Source organism: Sander vitreus, chromosome 2, assembly GCF_031162955.1.
Source record: "Sander vitreus isolate 19-12246 chromosome 2, sanVit1, whole genome shotgun sequence".
Classification (NCBI taxonomy): domain Eukaryota; kingdom Metazoa; phylum Chordata; class Actinopteri; order Perciformes; family Percidae; genus Sander; species Sander vitreus.
In genome coordinates, this window is record NC_135856.1 from 29,845,599 (window position 1) to 29,866,429 (window position 20,831).

At 38.8% G+C, this 20,831-nt stretch overlaps 1 protein-coding gene across 1 annotated transcript; it reads right to left on the reverse strand.

The window, feature by feature from the left end:
• Positions 1–4,450: 4,450 nt before the first annotated feature.
• LOC144527170 (keratin, type I cytoskeletal 19-like) lies at positions 4,451–10,272 on the reverse strand. Its single transcript, XM_078265090.1, has 8 exons — positions 9,804–10,272; positions 9,275–9,357; positions 8,804–8,960; positions 7,409–7,573; positions 6,987–7,112; positions 6,128–6,348; positions 4,696–4,754; positions 4,451–4,593 (listed from the first exon to the last, which is right to left on the reverse strand). The coding sequence occupies exons 1-8, from the start codon at positions 10,185–10,187 to the stop codon at positions 4,493–4,495; spliced, it is 1,296 nt and encodes a 431-aa protein (XP_078121216.1). The 5' UTR covers positions 10,188–10,272; the 3' UTR covers positions 4,451–4,492.
• Between the last annotated feature and the right edge of the window lie 10,559 nt (positions 10,273–20,831).

Here is a 20,831-nt window from a genome sequence, read left to right on the forward strand (position 1 = left end):
TATAATGTATCTTTGTCTCGAGATTGTCACCAATTCTTTATGTAAGCTGATGTGAAAGGGTTCTCTGTTGTTTGTGACTATTGGAACTGTAGTTTTTGACAATTGGAAATGTAGTTTGTGACTATTGGAACTGTAGTTTGTGACTATTGGAAATGTAGTTTGTGACTATTGGAACTGTAGTTTTTGACTATTGGTACTGTAGTTTGTGACTATCTGTACTATTATTTGTGACTATTGTAACTGTAGTTTTTGACTATTGGTACTGTAGTTTGTGACTATTGGAACTGTAGTTTGTGACTATTGGTATTGTTATTTGTGACTATTGGTACTGTAGTTTGTGACTATTGGTACTGTAGTTTGTGACTATCTGTACTATTATTTGTGACTATTGGAACTGTAGTTTGTGACTATTGGTACTGTAGTTTGTGACTATTGGAACTGTAGTTTGTGACTATTGGAACTGTAGTTTGTGACTATTGGAACTGTAGTTTTTGACTATTGGTACTGTAGTTTGTGACTATTGGAACTGTAGTTTGTGACTATTGGAAATGTAGTTTTTGACTATTGGAAATGTAGTTTGTGACTATTGGAAATGTAGTTTGTGACTATTGGTACTGTAGTTTGAGACTATTGTAACTGTAGTTTTTGACTATTGGTACTGTAGTTTGTGACTATTGGAACTGTAATTTGTGACTATTGGTACTGTTATTTGTGACTATTGGTACTGTAGTTTGTGACTATTGGTACTGTAGTTTGTGACTATCTGTACTTTTAGTTGTGACTATTGGTACTGTAGTTTGTGACTATTGGTACTGTAGTTTGTGACTATTGGTACTGTTATTTGTGACTATTGGTACTGTAGTTTGTGACTATTGGTACTGTAGTTTGTGACTATTGGTACTGTAGTTTGTGACTATTGGTACTGTAGTTTGTGACTATCTGTACTATTATTTGTGACTATTGGTACTGTAGTTTGTAACTATAGGAACTGTAGTTTGTGACTATTGGAACTGTAGTTTTTGACTATTGGTACTGTAGTTTGTGACTATTGGAACTGTAGTTTGTGACTATTGGTACTGTAGTTTGTGACTATTGGTACTGTAGTTTGTGACTATTGGTACTGTTATTTGTGACTATTGGTACTATTTTTTGTGACTATTGGAACTGTAGTTTGTGACTATTGGTATTGTTATTTGTGACTATTGGTACTGTAGTTTGTAACTATTGGTACTGTAGTTTGTGACTATCTGTACTATTAGTTGTGAATATTGGTACTGTAGTTTGTGAGTATTGGTACTGTTATTTGTGACTATTGGTACTGTTATTTGTGACTATTGGTACTGTAGTTTGTGACTATTGGTACTGTTATTTGTGACTATTGGTACTGTAGTTTGTAACTATAGGAACTGTAGTTTGTGACTATTGGAACTGTAGTTTGTGACTATTGGTACTGTAGTTTGTGCCTATTGGAACTGTAGTTTATGACTATTGGTACTGTAGTTTGTGACTATTGGTACTGTTATTTGTGATTATTGGTACTGTAGTTTGTGACTATTGGTACTGTAGTTTGTGACTATCTGTACTATTATTTGTGACTATTGGAACTGTAGTTTTTGACTATTGATACTGTAGTTTGTGACTATTGGAACTGTAGTTTGTGACTATTGGTACTGTAGTTTGTGACTATCTGTACTGTTTTTTGTGACTATTGGAACTGTAGTTTGTGACTATTGGTATTGTTATTTGTGACTATTGGTACTGTAGTTTGTGACTATTGGTACTGTAGTTTGTGACTATCTGTACTATTAGTTGTGACTATTGGAACTGTAGTTTGTGACTATTGGTACTGTTATTTGTGACTATTGGTACTGTAGTTTGTGACTATTGGTACTGTAGTTTGTGACTATTGGTACTGTTATTTGTGACTATTGGTACTGTAGTTTGTGACTATCTGTACTATTATTTGTGACTATTGATAATGTAGTTTGTCACTATTGGAACTGTAGTTTGTGACTATTGGAACTGTAGTTTGTGACTATTGGTACTGTAGTTTGTGACTATTGGAACTGCAGTTTTTGACTATTGGAACTGTAGTTTGTGACTATTGGAACTTATCAGTAATGATAAAATAATATTTTAAGAAGTTACATTCTGATCAAGAAGTACTGCTAACTGAAGCCATTCCCACAGAAAGAGGTCTCCATAGCCAAGACTTTAATCAAGTGAACATACCGACATCTAGTGGACAGATGAAAACACTGCGTGTTCAGGGAGAGAATCTAGGCTGCTGTCAACCTTTCACCACTTACAAGTAAGGCTGGGTATTCTTCAGAAACGTTTGATACAGGTACCAATACCAATACCATGACTTCGATACCGGTTTCTAAACGATACTTTTTCAATACCAATTTAATAACACAACAAGTAATTACAACATTACAATTGCAGCACAAATGTCTTTATTTATTTTTCAGCTCCTACTACTGTACGTGAGGCCTGTCTCTATGGTAACGTAGAGTTTTTCCTGCATGTCTATACGACGTGTTACGTTACACAGCCAATCACAGACATTATTAGATCTTGATAGAAGCATGCTGCATGCTTATTGGCTCACTGACTCTGATGAGATTTACTTCTTGGTATTGAAGTTGGGTATTGAAATAACAAGGCATTTTTTGATACTTGATACTTTAGAGGCCTAAAAAGTATTGAACTCAGTAGCCAGCCCTACTTACAAGCTACTACATTGTGTTTGAGGTCAGTTACTGTAATGCCAGGTTGTGAAACGTTTGTTGAACAGTAGCCATACACATGTGACAGTGACAGGATAATTCTAAAAGCTAAAACAGTGCAATAGTAGCAAAAGTGGAGAAGTCATAAAGTCTGCAAACTGGTTCAGTGATTTCTCTTACAGAGCATTATCTAGCTTAAGTTTGCTAGTCTATATCCGCGACGTTCCACTTCCGGAATTGCTCCGTTGCCGATGGAAATTCCGCCGGATTTCACTCATTTAGGCCGGATATCCGTTGCCTTGGGCTTTCTTTGTGTTCGAACTATAAACTCCGGTGGATTTCTGAGGACTATGGTTAACTGCTCCTCAGATCTCTGCAGGGTAAATCCAGACAGCTAGCTAGACTATCTGTCCAAACTGAGTCTTCTGTTGCACGACTAAAACAACTTTTGAACCTACACGTTCCACCAAAACAAGCTCCTACCCAATAGCCTCTAGACTGTAACACACGCGGCATGTTTGCACATAATTATTTAGTTGTATTAAATCTTGTTTTTTACAGTAAATCTCACAACATATAAAATATAAATATGGGAAATGTAAATTCCAAACAGTCCTGAAGGTGGAACTGCGAAACCATTGAGTTGAGTGTGTTTTATTCACCATCATCATCATCATCATCAATTTATTATGTTTCACCTGAAATCATATAAAAATCTGTCAGTTTCTTTAATTTATGAATTTAAACACGGATACTATTAAATCTATATGTTTATGATGGGGGGGGGGGGGGGGGGGGGCAGTGACAGGCACTGTTTCAAATGTCAATTGAGATTATGAAAAATAGGCTACTGATTCAACTGTAAATATTCATTTGAGGAAAATGAGCCAGCCAATTGCAGCGAAGCTGACAATTCATTAAAGAGTGCTGAAGAAAGAATAACTCAGAAAGATCTGTTGGTTAAATTAACTCTCTCACTGTGGGCTTTTAGAAATATCTGCACAGAGCATAAGGGTAAGCAGATATAAAAAAGGAAAATACTCTCCGATGAAGAATGTGTAACAGAAAAACAAGTGGAAGGCAGATGTTTATTCTCTTCAGAAAAACAACTCAAAGATGCAAAAATCCCTTTCACACTAGGCCTATGGGAAGTGTGGTCTATATTTACTTCACATCACAGACACGTGGTAATCATCTTGACAATGGTCTAATTTCTTTATTGTCATTGTACTTGGATAACATTTAATTTGACAACAATATTTCACATAACATAAAATGCACAAATATGTTCTATTACTTTTCACACTGACACATCCCCCTAAAATAAAAAAGATCCAAATTAGATAGGGGATAGTATCTTTCTTTTATCATTCAATAACTCTCAATTTTGCAAAAGTGCAAATCCCTTTTTGGGTCTCACAGTGTCACCTAATGTGTATATTTGGTATTGCAGGAGACATGTTAGAGGACAGTCTGTTTTGGGGTGATATAAAACTAAAAAAAGATGTAATTCAGGCACTGTATATAATCTGGCTTTATTATTATTGAAAACATTTGAATGGTTCTGCTTATTTTAAATATTTTCTGACAATGAATCCAAATAACAACTAGAAATAAATTAGATGGATTTCAGACCTGGGTGAAATAATCAGACTTTTTCATGTTTGTTTGGCAGACTTTAGAATGGGTGTCAGAAACAAAAGAACGTACAGGAGAGCCTCATTTATCATTTCACCCAGATGTGTTGGGATCCAGTGTGTCTAATTCTTGACGATCTCTGTGTCCTCGCCTACGGTGCGGGACACCACTTTTCCATCAATGATCTCCTCGATCACCACCTTCCTCCGCTGGGTTATGACGGCTGCAGACAGAAATCAAAACAAAGTTTAATCTTTAGTATACTTCTTTTTTTTTCAAGCAAAGAGCTAAAAGAAATAATAATTCTGCAGTGATGTACACTTACGTTTGACTTCTTTGACCACTTCTTTGACCACAGTCTTTTGTACAGTGGAAACAGATTTACTAGAAGATAGACACACGTTACAGTTAAAGGAAGAGAAAATGCAATTGGTAAAAAGAATAGTTTGACATTTTGGGAAATAGGCTTATAGATTTAGATGAGAAGATTGTAACATTGTACCTAGTTTGTTTATAATGTGTTAATTTCCCCCCAAATTTGACCTGCCTGCCTTATTCAAGTCCAGCTACACTCAAATATCTGTGTATTAACAGTTTACATATACATGTCTGTATATTTTGACATAAATTGTCCATAGAACTTGATTCTGTTGTATTTCTGTTTATTTACATTTCGTACTGCATTATGGGACATTTATCTGTGCTCCGACAACTAACATAGTTATTAACGTAGTTAACGTAGCTGTTCACAACACCATTATCGTACATTATTAAAGGTGCCGAAGGTAGGATTGGGAAGATCCAGGACTTAGCCAAAAAATGTGAACATCAACAACTTCTGAGTCCCTCCCCCTTTTCTGCTAAAGCCCAAAATGGTCTCCTAAGGCCCCTCCCCCCCCACAACAATTCAAAATTCATTAAAGAACAGATTCAATTTCAGAAGTTTACTAATTGAGCAGCTTTGTATGAGATAATTTTAAATAACAGAAAATGTTCTGCATTTTAACTGTAGCTAAACACAAAATTTCTGTTTTTCATTATGGGACAAAGTCCGGGTAATGAACAACTTATTCTGTTATTTTACGAATCTATTTCTCAGAGTGTACAGATATACTATACTGTACTAAATCATAACATATTATGTTAATATGTTATATTGTCTTACATCCTATGTTATATTTCTATTTTGCTATGTTAACACAGACACTAAGTACCATTACTTAATCCCAGTGTACATAATTATTTCTGTTTACATATATTCTAGTCTCCTAGGCTGCTATTTATTTATCTATCATACCTGTCACGTTTTACTTTTTACCTCATAACTTTGTCTTTAATAGCTCTTGTATAGTTCACTTCTTTTCTTTTTCTTTTTTGCTTCTTCTGTACTATTATACTAGTTGTATATGCCTCCTATGTTATTTCTTATTTTTTTAAATTTTATTTTGACTTCTCTATTTATCTGTACTCATTTCTGTCTTGTGCTGCTGCAGTACCTGAATCTCCCCTCTTGGGGATCAGTAAAGGGATTATCTTATTTTGAGCATGAAAAACATGCCACTGTGCCTTTTGTTTTTATAAAATCCAGGATGGTTTCATTATTCTGATATAACAGTAAGTATTTTGTTTTATAATGTTTGCTTATGTTTGTCTTGCGTTGGACCCCAGGAAGAATAGTCTTCACTACGGTGAATGGGGATCCTTAATTAACATCTCTTTTTTTGTGACAGACATCTCCTGAAAAGAATCCCTCTTACTTTGAGTCCTCTCCATCCAGCAGTCTCCTGTACTCAGCGATCTCCATCTCCAGCCGGGTCTTGATGTCCAGCAGCACCTGGTAGTCGTTGCGCTGCCTCTCGATGTCCTGCCTCATCTGTCTGAGCTCCTCCTCCATGGAGTTGACCATGGCCTGGAGCTGGTTCAGCTTCAGGCTGTAGCGGGACTCCGTCTCCACCAGCTGTCCCTCCAAGGCAGATTTCTGCACGGGACGGGGAAAAAAACAAAGGGCGAGATATGACAATTTGCTGAGCACTAATTGCTTGTTTTACAACCTCACATGCCCCAGGTGTGAAAACAAAACTGAGTGAGAAAGCCGTTACTTACAGTGACTGAAAGGGTTTATTGGCTTATTGACTGTTTATATATGCGTATTTAGTAAAACAGGTTGCACACATCAGAGATGAAAGACTTGATGTTGAGCAATGCAACAGGTTAGAAAGATTTGTGTTGTGTTGTGGTGAGAAAAGTAGGGCTGCGCGATATGAGGAAAATATGCAATATGCGATAAACGGATGTTAAAGTGTACTTCTGTCTTTCAGAATTCTGCAAAAATACAACAAAATTGCTTGTTGAATTTGAAAACCAAATTAAAGGAAATAATTTCCAACATTATGTTATTGAACAAACTGAACATTAAAGGCACAAAAAAAGAAAGAAATGACAGTTATAAGTGCAGTTTTCTACTGATATTTTCTTTCAACTAGTGTCTTTCGCAATACGCCGCAGCCAGACGACAGAAGAAACGATATCTTGTGCAGCCCTATGAAAAAGTGCTGCATTAAAAAATGTGTATCGCAGTACGGACTTGTGCGTGCGTGCATGTGGGATCTGAGTTACCAGGCTGTGCTGGGACTGCAGCTCAATCTGCAGGGACTGCAGGGTCCTCTTGAGATCGTTGATCTCACTTCGGGAGGTCTGGAGGGTCTCTGTGCTGGTCGCCACCTGACTGTTCAGTTCGTCAAACTGGAAGACATGACATTGGACATGAATATTGGTTAAAATGCTAGTCAGGATATTTGGCAATCACTTGATGTTTAGGACACATCTCCAGTTAAATGCAGACATGGAATGAGATGAGTAGAGCTGTACAATTAATAGTCTCAGAAATAATTGCGATTAACAATATAATTGTCTCTTTCAGTCAAATTTAAAATTCTTTATTTATTTATTTACTGTTTTTGGGCATATCACTGCTATGTACAATACGAATATTGAATATAATATAATATGAACATAATGTATGGTCTCGTTCCCCTCACCTTGCCCTTGTACCAGACCTCCATTTCACGGCGGTTCTTCTCAGTGATGCCCTCGTACTGAGATCTGATCTGTTCCAGGGTGCTGGTCAGGGTCTCCTTAGGACTGGCATCCATCTCCACGTTCACAGAGCTGGCGTTAACATGGGAACGCATAGCTGCCATCTCCTACAGGCGGCAAAACAGAGTCAAAGGTCAGGTACGGTAAAATAAAAAACCCACACGCTTATGGTGGCTAAAGTTAGCAAGCGTCAGCAACAGGGCTTTAAATTGATACCTGCCAACCCGCCAAATGTGGGTAAAACATTTTAAAGTTACTAACCAATTTGTTTAGTGATGAATGAAGCGAATAACCCTGTACCTGTTTGGATCAGTTGGCTGCAGAAACAATGTGCCAGATTGGTCTGTTTTCTGCCAAGAAATTTGGGCGGTTGTTGTGTGGCTTGGAAACGTAATCTTTTTTTTGGCAACACTGCTTGTTGTACTAATCCTACATTGAACACTGTGTGGTGACGTGATGTACAACCGCCGACTACATGCCTAGCGTGCAATATAGATGGAATGAAGTAGTAAAGTTCAGTTTAACATTTGTTGAAATTAGTACAAATCTGGCTAGAGGAAGATCTGATTGGCTGGTAACTTTAAAAATGTACTTAGCCATGTTGGCTGGTAATTAAAGAAAAGTTAAATTAAAGCCCTGGTCAGCAAACTTTAAATGGATAGGACATTACTAAATCAGTTCACTGACATTATCACTCTTTTTTACTTGTGCTGCTGTTTTACATACATATTAGAATTGAGCATTTTGTAGTCGCCCCCTTGTGGCAAACGTGGCCGCTGTTCAGCAAAACTTAAGGTTCACTTTAAATGCATCATTTCTCAAAATGAACCCTTGGTTTAAGTGTAATTATTTATCTTTCTCATTGATGATCATTTAGGAGAGCTTTTTCAGCATCTATAAATCAGGCTAACATCTGAGATGTCTTGTTGTTGGATTGTGGTGGCACCTGGATCGTGGTGACACCCAACTGCTATTACTATTATTAGTCATAGTTCTATTATCTTTACTGTTACTATAATTGACATCATGTCATTCCATTATTCCCATTGCTATAATTATATGAGTGATATTTCTGTATTTATTGTGTTAGGTCTCTCTCTCTCTCTCTCTCTCTCTCTGTCTCTCTCTCCCAACAAGTGTTGCATTACCTGTTGTTTGCACATGCTTAAGACAACATTGGGAGGCATTTAGCAAACAGTTGACTAACTGTCGCATGAAAATTGTTTACCTTCGGCTCTCTGGAACTGTACCTGTAAGACTTTCCAAAGGAAATTTCCTTCTGATCATGTAAAGGAACTATCTATACAGTCTAACAGTCTAAACAGTGGAACTCTCACCTCTGCATGGTTCTTCTTCAGGTAGACCAGCTCCTCCTTCAGGCCCTCCACCTGCATCTCCATGTCAGACCGGGCCATGGTCAGGTCATCCAGAACCTTGCGCAGTCCGGCAATGTCCGCCTCCACTGACATGCGTACAGCCATTTCGTTCTCAAACCTGTCAAGAAAAAGACATGGAGGTTCACGTTGCTGCACACACTAAATTTGTGTTACTACCAACAATAAAAAGAAACGTGAGCTCCACTAAAACCAGTTACACCAGTTTTATCGCTCTGTTGACAGTTACATCCCTGTGATAATATGTCTACATAGCTTTGAACTACTGAAAAAACGTGGTATCATGTTTAAAGGCTGCAGGTTCTTGCATCTGTCAAAGTAGTCTAGACTGTCTAGACTTTTGCCATTATAAACGCTATGATTAGGTTTTTACCACACCGCGCTGATAGTTTTTGACTTAACCTTTCTACTCACTTGATTCTGAAATCCTCCTGTGCCAGTCTGGCATTGTCAATCTGCAGCATCAGTCTGGCATTGTCCTGTGTGGCAGCACTGATCTAAAAAAGAAGAGAAGCATTGTCAGTGGTTTCTTATCTATATATAATACAACCACAAAGGTGTGTGTGTGTGTGTGTGTGTGTGTGTGTGTGTGTGTGTGTGTGTGTGTGTGTGTGTCTGTGTGACCCACTATCTAGAATGTGGGCCGGGAGGGTTTTGTTGATCTGCAAAATAGTTTTCTTTACACCTGACAGTTATCACATTTGCTCAGCAAGTGTAAGATGTCATTCTTGGAGTGCTTGTAAGTGGTAAGAAAAAAAAGAAAAGAAAAAATACAAAGGAGGATTTTTTTTTTATTATAACCCAAATTATTTGGTGAATATTTAAGATTAGTTACCAAGGGGAACAAAAAATACCATATTAATTACAACAATGGCTGGAGGTGAGTTTGGAGACGGGGAAAAAAAGTATTAACATGATTGTACAGTAGTAGGAAAAAACTCACCTTTTTGCGCAGGTCGTTGATGATTGCCTGATACTTGCTGTAGTCCCTGACGGTGGGGGTCTGCTTGTCGTACCACTCGCGGATTTGACGCTCCAGCAGCGTATTGGCGGACTCTAGGGAGCGCACTTTTTCCAAGTAGGTGGCCAGGCGGTCATTGAGGTTCTGCATGGTCACTTTCTCGCTGCCTGAAACGAAGACACTTCCACCGGCGCCTCGGGAGCCATTGACGGCTTCTGCCAAGTCAAAGGAAGCGCCGAGGTTGTTGGATGCGTAGGACACCCGGACGTTTTGACGACCTGCGCCGGCGTGGACGCTCATAGCCCGCCTGGGGACTGTCATAGAGGACACGGACATGCTGGGATACCCTGATAGATACATACTCATGGTGACGAACTGTTTTGACTCACGTGCGGCGTTCACTTGTTCCTTGTCAAAGCCCAAAAGTGGTGCGGAGGAGATGGTGCTGAGGCAGCCTGGGAGATGGGTTTTATAGCCACCTCCCTGGAGGTGGGAGCGGCCCGACAGGTAGGAGGAAAGATGCTGCTCGCCATCACAGGTGTGGCCACACTGGGCGTGGTGGGTTGCTATTCAGGTTTACTGCCATAACGGCTGGCGGGACACATAGGCGTGGGACGCATGCTTTCCACTTGTCATCTTTAATTAAGCCTGTCTGATACATTTAATCTCAGGCAGAGATAGGCAGACTCTGACACATGTAAGTTACCTCAACCTGTATGATTTCTTGGTCTCACCTAGGCCTATATGTCTTACAAAAACGGACCCAGAACTTAAATAAATAATAATAAAAATGTATATATGTAAATACTATGTGTTAATTTACTAATTGTAGGCTAAATATTGCAATTATGCTAGGCTAGACCTACTATGAAAAAAAAACATAAACTGACCTGATATTATTGGTGATGTTTGTAACAATGCTGAAATTAGCTTCTGAATCTTTAGCCCCTCTGGAATAATGTAGCCTAGCTAAAACTTTGAACATTTCCTCAAATATTAAAAACCTAAGCCATTGCTTAATTGTAGCTAGCTATATGACTGAAATCATTTCATAAGTTTGTGATAATGAAGTCCAGATTGAGATGAAGTCTAGGTATTGTGGTTTTGGATCTGGACCTGGTCTAAAGTGGTCTACATATGCAAAAAACAGTGAAATCTCCCTTTCTTGCATTTTCACAAATACAATAAAGCTTTCACAAATCTGAAACTATGTTTTTAACAATGTTTAGCCTCTGGGATAATGTAGTACAGATTTGAAAAGTCTAGGTGTAGTGGTTTTGGATCTGGACCTGGTCTAATGTTGTCTACATATACAAAAAACAGTGAAATCTCCCATTCTTGCATTTTCACAAATAGAATAATGCTTTTACAAATCTAAAAGTGTGTTTTAGACATAATTAATAATTTACCTTAATGACTAACACTAATTCAATACAGTAAGAGGTTAAAAAAACCGAGGATCAGTCACTTCAATTCACAGCAATGTGAATTATGTTTCCCTGCTGAATCGGACAGTTTTAAGTTCCCCTTAAATTTCCCCTTAACTGCCGAATCGGAAGCTGCGAATCGGATGCCAACTTCAGCGTCGTGTTTTAAAAGCCAAAAATGAGCCTTGCTAGCAGCTGTGTGAGGCTATATACGGATGGGCGCTTTTAGCTAAATGCTAACATCTGCATGCTACTGCTTACAATCAATGACAATGCTAACATGCTAATGTTTAGCAGGTGTAATGTATAATGCTTAGTGTGTTAGCATGCTAACATTTGCCAATTAGAAAAGTAGTGGGCAAACAATTTTAGTTTCTTAAGATAATGTTTTGGGAATTTTAAAATGTTATTTGATATTGATATAGCTAGTAAATAGACAGGAAGGTGGGGAGAGTGAGAGGGGATGACACACTTGGGCGTTCTCTTAATACATCCATGGCGCACTCTCTGTAAAATATTACGGTATGCAATACTGGACACTACGCCGGCATAAGTATCCCACAATGCAATGCAGTGCAATGCAGTTATGACAACGTTCATAACAGACAAACGGACAGAAACCAAGGAGCTCTGTAACGTTGACAATGCTCTAATTTACATTTCTACATATTTACGACTGTTCTGGTCTAGTAGTTATTCACCTCTTTCAGTAATTTAAGCATTATCTGGCGATGCCACTAGAGAGGAGGTCGGCAGGGGTTACCATGGTTACACCTCTTCAACAACGGTAAGGAGGCTCTCAGGAAGTGATGTTGAAAATTGCAGCTTAGTGCGTCGGAAAAGATACACACTACTGTTTATTTACACAAAAGTATGTTGAACGATAGTATACATATTGAGTATGTAGTGCATAGTATGCAATTTCGGACGCAACGAATGGCTCTTCAGAAACCTATGGGTGACATCACAGAAACTATGTCTATGTTTTATACAGTCTATGGAACCGACCAACTGACCAACATTGCCATTCCTGAATAGAGCTGTAATCAGACCTTAAAAGTTAGGCCCGACAAGGCCCGAGCCCGACAGAATTCGGCCCGAGCCCAACAAGTACATTTTGATGGTCCCGTCAGGTTTGGGCAAAGATCTTCAGCTCTATTCCTGAAGCTACAGAGCTAGCATGGCTAAAAAAGTTATTGTTTCGTAAACAATAAAGGTGTGACAAGATCTCGTCCCACGAGATCTTGTCACACCTTTGTGACAAAAATGTGACAAGACTTCTTGTCGAGGTAAAAATTGTCTTGCGATATCGGTCGCAAGTACAGAGCAAAAGCCAGTAGACGGAGTCTAACCTGGTTGGTCTTATAATACATCGGGCTTTGAAGATGAGTCTGGTTTGGACCTCTAAATTAGCATAGAAGATCCCCCCCGCCTGTTCGCCAAAGTTGACTCCGAGTTAACTTTTGCAGAGCGGTAGCGGAGTTGCAATTGTACAAATCGGTCCGTAAAACCCAGCGTTAGAACATTAGAGCTGCTTTCTCTCTCTCTCTCTCTCTCTCTCTCTCTCTCTCTCTCTCTCTCTCTCTCTCTCTCGCCCGACACACTGCAGCGTGCAGTTCAGTGTGGCGCTGACTCGCACAGATCGCTCTCTTTCTCTGTCTTTTTTTCTGTCTTTTTTTAAATGAGCCGGAAGCAGAAAGCAAAACCTAACTTTACTTTTAATGATATTAAACAAAGGTAAAATGTTCTCCCCTCGTCTGAAAATGGTCATGAATCAAAGCAAGAGCAGCCTACTTCCTTGTTTACTGCTGCATTGAAACGCTTGGTTACGTTGTAACCTTGGTTCTCTGAGTAAATACTATATATTTCTTAATTGAAGTTTTCTTTAAATTAGTGTTCAAATTTCGTCTCGTTCTCGTGAACTCAATCTCGTGTCTCGTCTCGTGAGCTGAGTGTCTCGTCACACCCCTAGTAAACAAGTGAAAGGGCCCACTGTTTAAACAGTGGACTACTCAACAAATGTTAGCCTGCTCAACAAATTGGATTTGACCCCTTTGAATTAAATATCATTTTTTTAACATTGCTTGACTGAAAAAGAAATGCAAAAGAAAAGGATTTAAAAAAAAGACCAAGTGCCAAGGGGATGGGTGCTGGATCAGAGGGATATCATAGAAAACAAATTGATCTGACAAAGATAGACTTCTATGAAACAGTCTTCACATGACCATGTGCTGCCAAGGTGATTAAAAAGGTGTTGGCACACTTACTGAGAGAGCACACAATAGACAGTGCCCTACCCTGTTTCAAGGATATTTACGCCAAGTGCTGCATGAAAAAAGCTAGGAGAATCATTAAAGATCAAAATTACCCAGATAAGGATACGCTTAGGAGGAGGTTCTACCCTCAGGCCACTAGGATCCTAAATGAGGACACTGCCACACCACAATCATGCACAAGTCAAAGGAGCTTATGGGATTACATTTCACTGATTTCTGTGGAATTGACTAATTGATTAACTTACCGGTAAATGCTCAGAAAACGTATTTGTTCCAGTATTGGTGCTTCAGGCTGCTGCTGTTGCATAATATGTTATAGCTTTGTGTACTCTCAGATTTATGTCTCAATTAGATTGACGGCAAACGTTTGATAAGCAACTTGACCTCGTTAGGTCCGTGCTTGCGCGTACATTTTCATAAACTCCAAACGTAGTGAAGAGTTTGGTAAATTATGACATTACTGCGTAACATTTTGATATTAATGAACGTCCCTCACATTAAGCCATTGCCAGATGAAATGGCATGAAATGGGGGAGAGAGATGGGGGAATGACACGCAGCAAAGGGCAGCAGGTCAGATTCAAACCCGTGCCGCTGCAAAGGACTCTTACTGGGTGAGCTAGAGGCCACCCCACAATCCCCTTTTACAGAAAGACAGAGGTCCGCAGTTGTCTTTCAGTTAAGACTCATTCTTATGCCATGTTGTGGTTTGACGACATCCAGGCAGGCCAGTCCGTCAGCATGTTTTAATTCAAGTGACCTTGACCCACAACGGGTGTATTGCAGAAGCTAGTCACGGAAAACATGACAATATAGTGTCTGATCCCCCAGTGGCAGATGCACAAGACTGGGACTGGGATGTAATCCTTCCCTTTCTGTCTGCTACCAAGTTTGTAACGCCTATCTACTGTGGGAAAAAAAAGAATTTGCAGTACTGGTTAAAATTGATCTTGGCAGCAACAGCCCTGGAGTATATCATTGTATGTTTTCATAGCAGCTACTAAGCGGCATTGTTTTAAATTCTGAAGATTACTTTGAAACTGAATTGGCTTCATTTCCCATGAAACCTGTCTGTTGTCATTGCCGCAGGCAATTATAAAAACACCTCTATATATAATTTTAAAGGATTTGTAACCAGTGTGGACCGTGTGAAACGGTTCAATTACAAGTTGCGGGGGTCATATTCGAGTTAATGGGTTGACGAGCAGTTGCTGCCCTTTAATCAGGTGTTTTTAAGCTGTGGCTTTTTTTTTTTTTTTTTCTTCTGCTACCTTTCACTTTGCTTACAGTATATAAAAAAAGTAGGACACCTCCAGTAAACCTCCTCGGGGCAATGTTCACTTCTGAAGTAATAACAGTGTTGAGCCATATCTGTGAGCATTTCTTGACTGATAGAAGTATCGACATGTAAATGCCCCTTCAGGCAAAACCAGAAAAGTCATCACATAAGCTTTGTTTATACACAGCGGCTCAAACTAGTGTTAATCAAAGACAAAGGAGATTAACTAAGGTTAAAAAGGATTAGAATTAGTGGTACACCAACCAAAATGTATTTAGAACTATGGTGAAACTAACGCAGGAGCTGGAACTATTCAATTCAGTTTATTTAAGAAGGGGACAGTGCAAATAAATTCTCTCTAGAACGATTCAATGCTCGATTCTGATAAGTTAATAATCAATTTGTCTCCAGACAAGTACAAATCAGAAAACAGAGTGACTGAAAGAGGATGGGATAATGGACAACAACTCAGAGATTAGGCAAGAGTGCAGAAAACACACCCATTTTTTTTTTTTTTTTTTATATATACACATGATCTAATAAGACATACATAAAATAATTAGGCAAAACACATATAGGTTGTTCATCTACTTTATCACATTACATCTGACCACCTCATGTTTCATGTTCTAAGAAGCCAATGATCCACCTTTAAACATGACATGGGAGATTACTGGGAGAGAAGGTGATTTATACAAGCATGTTTAAGGCTTAGGCATGGAATGACTACAAAATAAAAACCTCAGTAGACAAAACATTTCATTAAAACTTGTGACGTGACGTGTGTGACAAATACTGTATATGTCAAAATCTAAGCTTTGTCTAGCTGCTTTGTTTAGGAAGTGATTAGAAAAAAAAATCACGCATGGAAATGTACATCAAAAAACTGTTGCATCGAGATGCATCGATAATCGGTTTAGAATCAAATCGTTGGCCTCTGAATCGGAATCGAATCGTGAGGTGCCAAGAGATTCCCACCCCTAATAATTATACATGGGTTAAAAATGCCAGAATTAGCCAAAAGGCTATTTTTCATAGACCCTGGCTTCAATGTTTAAAAGGCTTTTTTTTAAAAACAAGAAAGAAAGACAACACAAGCAGAACTAGAATTTAACACGGGCGCAAGCTGCTAAAATCAATTTATTCATCTTAACAATGGATCAAATGTGTAATGTGAAAAGGGCCGCTTGTAGTGACAAACCCACAGAGAATCACTGCACGGCCCCTCAGCTCTACAGAGCGTTTTAGTGAATTTCAGCTCGTTTTGGTTTTAAAGCCGCAACCTTTCTGTTTTTATTCACAGTCACAGCTGTCATCAGTTTCATTTCCCGACACGGCAAGCAACTGTTTTCCAACAAAAAAAACTCTGATATACCTACCTAAATCCCACCTGCCCAGGTTATTCTGGTGTTTATAATGGAGTTTATGATTCACGTTGTCCAATTTGTCAAATATATTTATTGAGAGGTGAGTTGACTAAAAATGAAAGTAATTCTAAAGGTTTAATGAACCGCTGTGTCCTTGCGCTGGAATGTCAGGCCTAAATCACTCAACTAAGGTAAATATTTTCTTTGCTCAAAACAATATTTTATCATAAAATGATTTTTTTTTTTTTTCCCCCTATCCCAGGATGTGAACCAGATTATTCTCCTATACACAGCACAGTGGAGATAGTTGTGGATGCGAGACTTCTTCTTTACTTATTAAACTACAGATATATAAAATAAATAATCATATAAAATTTCATATGTCAAATTGGAAAAACCATAGCTTAAGTACAGCGGTGGAAGAAGTATTCAGATCCTTTACTTAAGTAAAAGTAATAATAGTTACACACCCTTCACCATACCTAGAGATTGGCATGGGGTACTTTCCATAAAATCATCTTTCAATGCAAATCAAACCAGCTATTAGGCTAACTGAAATAAAACCATGCCAATCTCTAGGTATGGTGAAGGGGATGTGATGATGTGGGGCTATTTTAATTTTAACATAGGGGTGTGCTTACTTATGCCCCCTGTATTTTAAGGAAGAACATTTATTTATTTATGATACATTATTCATTCACAAAGAACTGTGTCCTTAAAGATTGGATTTTTCCTCATTTTTTTAATTAAGGCATTAAGATCAATTTCCAAAAGATGATATTGTATTCCTCGTTTTAGTCAACTTTAGCATGGGTGTATACACTTATGCTGAGCACTGTACTTAAAGTATTAAAAGTAAAAGTACTCAAAGCCTTTTACAAACTGGAAACATTCCAGACAGTTCTGTCAATCAACTCAGTGTTTAATCCTCTAATCATTTCAGCTGGACTTGTAGGCCATTATATTGTTGGGTAGTTTAATTTATAATAACATTGTATTTTCTAAACTACATGTGTTTTGTGTGCACAAATCCTAATGTGTAAAGTAACTAGTAACTAAAGCTGTCAGATTCATGTAATGGAGTAAAAAGTAGAATATTTCTCTCTGAAATGTAGCAGAGTAGAAGTAGAAAGTGGCACGAAAAGAGTATCTCATACTTGTACTTAAGTACAGTTCTTGTAAATGTACCTAGTTACGTTCCGCCCCTGCTCAAGCGCAGCTCAGGTCCCTGTATCACGCTACACCACCTGTGCTGTCGCAGAATGCCATGACAGCGAAAGGCCTTTCTGACGTGGTAATTTGGGTTAATTATGTTGTCACGTCCTTACACGCTGGCAGGTGAGATCGAACAAAGAAGAGTGTTACCTACCCAGACATACCCAAACCCTATCTACCAGCCCCTCTGCTGACCCCACTAACCTCCCGCACAACATCAAGTACACGGTCTGGACTTGTTCGGCTGTTTAAAATATTTGCCCATCCTTCTTCTTCACAGCACTAAATGAGAGGTAAGTGTGGCACTCCTATTGTAATTGTTTTGAAGAATAAGTAAGTACTTTGTAACCCTGAGGTGCATTGCAAAACAGTTTATGACGAGGATAATTCTTTTTCAGGCCCTGTTACTGTACTTTGTGTTTACTTTGTATTTATTTATTGATACCAACTTTAATTGAATTGTTTTAGAGTTTCCTCAGGTTGTTAACCCTGTTGTTAATGTGTAAAAATCTGCCTAATTTATCCTTTACAGCCTCAGTGGAATATGCAAACTTCTGCTGTTGCTTTGTCCTGCTGTGGCTCATTATTGCATAAGAACCAGCGCGGGGCGGTGCAAAGCAGCATTTCTGATGGCCGTTAATGACACGTTGTTATCTAATGAATTCTGTTCTCCATGTGCGGTAATTTTCCGCCAACCTTTCAAGTCAGACAGGAAGAACCACCCTGCCTGGGTCATGCATGTGAATTGAGCCATACCCTTCAGTTCCCTTCATTATATAGTTGTAAAACTACATAATGATCCGTATGCCACGTTTGACTTCTAGACTATGAAATGTATGGAATCATGTCAAGGTGTGTCTGGTAGTCTTTTTAGACGGCAACCACTAATTTCCCGTTGGTATGATTAGCATTAAAATCTGAGGTATGTACAGTTTGGTTCTGATACTGTCTGAGTCAAAGGCAGTCAAAAGTCAGCGATTCTAATCCAGTTCCCTTTTCACACTTCACAGCCCGCTAGCTGTCCATTCTGTGTCTGTGCCATAGACTGTATAAAATAAGGGGACATAGGCACCGTGATGTCACCCATTGATTTGTGAACTATCGTTTTGCAAGCCTTGTTTTTGGCATTTTGGCCGTCACCATCTTGTTTTTTTTTGTTTTGTTTTTTTATCAGAATACAACATAGAAAATCTGCCCCGCCCCTGCTTGGCAGGTGGTGTCTGGAGCCGGTGTGCTGGCCCTGGGAAAGCATTTTGTTCTCTCTGCATGTCAGATTCACAGCAGCAACTGCAGCAACCACCCAGCTAACAATAGTTACAGTGGGGAGAACATGTATTTGATGCACTGCCGATTTTGCAGGTTTTCCTACTTACAAAGCATGTAGAGGTCTGTACTTTTTTATCATAGGTACACTTCAACTGTGAGATACAGAATCTAAAACAAAAATCCAGAAAATCACATTGTATGATTTTTAAATAATTGATTTGCATTTTATTGCATGACATAAGTATTTGATCACCTACCAACCAGTAAGAATTCCGGCTCTCACAGACCTGTTAGTTTTTCTTTAAGAAGCCCTCCTGTTCTCCACTCATTACCTGTATTAACTGCACCTGTTTGAACTCGTTACCTGTATAAAAGACACCTGTCCACACACTCAATCAAACAGACTCCAACCTCTCCACAATGGCCAAGACCAGAGAGCTGTGTAAGGACATCATGGATAAAATTGTAGACCTGCACAAGGCTGGGATGGGCTACAGGACAATAGGCAAGCAGCTTGGTGAGAAGGCAACAACTGTTGGCGCAATTATTAGAAAATGGAAGAAGTTCAAGATGACGGTCAATCTCCCTCGGTCTGGGGCTCCATGCAAGATCTCACCTTGTGGGGCATCAATGATCATGAGGAAGGTGAGGGATCAGCCCAGAACTACACGGCAGGACCTGGTCAATGACCTGAATAGAGCTGGGACCACAGTCTCAAAGAAAACCATTAGAGGAAACATATGATCTCTGTAATTGCAAACAAAGGTTTTTTGTACCAAATATTAAGTTCTGCTTTTCTGATGTATCAAATACTTATGTCATGCAATAAAATGCAAATTAATTACTTAAAAATCATGCAATGTGATTTTCTGGATTTTTGTTTTAGATTCCGTCGCTCACAGTTGAAGAGTACCTATGATAAAAATCACAGACTTCTACATGCTTTGTAAGTGGGAAAACCTGCAAAATCGGCAGTGTATCAAATACTTGTTCTCCCCACTGTACATAACTTGCTGTGTCGTTGTCCGCTCTATACCATGGCATTTGTCTGATCTGTGGCAATAAGTCCTGGGTCTCAGTAAACACACTGACATATTATCACCTTTAAAGTTGATATGGCAAATATATTTGCAAACAGTTGCCAGTTTACACATTCAGCAGACACAGAGCAATATTAGCATTTATTGTTCTCAAAATACACAGAGTGAGTTTATTCCAGTGTCTGGATCTCTCTTCATGATACTGATTACACAGTCTATACAACAGTCTTCATTAAAAAGGGTTTGAAATTAGAGGTAGATTTAGAGTCAGTTTAAAATTGTGTATACATGTTATGATGTCATAAATATGCAGTTAGCGTGTGACTGTAACACTGAAGCTAGTCACTGGCTTTCATCTGCCGTTGGATGCTGGTCCAGTTTTTTATTAGCTTTTTTGCTTAAAACAAAATGAGGCTGACACTGAACCAAAACAGCAAAGTTCAGGGCCGGAGAACTAAAACAATGAGCGGAAAGATGCTAAACTTGAGCTGACGGAAACAGTAGAGTTGGCTGATTTCCTGTGGGTTAGTCACTACGAGCCTTTCCTGTTACACATTGAAATGGTTAGTACAATTATTGTAATGATATTTTCAGTAGAGGCATAGATAATGCATGCTTGAATGAGCATTTGAAAGGCATAAATTAGTCATGTGGGTTGCAGATTGAGTGATGTGGTATTCTTAAGACCGACTGTTATTGCGGTGTCTGTCTCTTACACTACTATTACACAGCAAGGAAAAGCTCCTAAAGTATGCTTTAGCTGAACATAGCCCCTACAGCAAAGTCTGGTAAAGAGTTTATGTTAAGATAATTCCTTCTGCAGTTTTGGATTTAAACTACAATACCTTCACAAAAGTCAAGAAGCTTGCGTAATGATATCATGTACAGACAAAAGCCTTCAGGCGCTGAGTTTGTTTTTATAATTGTTAGAGAATGGATCAAAGCTATTGTATGTTTTTGTAACGGGTGTTTCTTTTCATTCTTTCTGGCAAACACCTAAAAGGATCCTTGTACAGAAAATGAGGGATCACATAAGAAACGATCAAAGAGCTCCTAAGCGCCCACCCTTGCAGGGAACAGAGGCAGAGGAATGTAGAGTCGCAGAGGTCAGGTACATTAGGGAGCTCTTAAGACTTTTCAG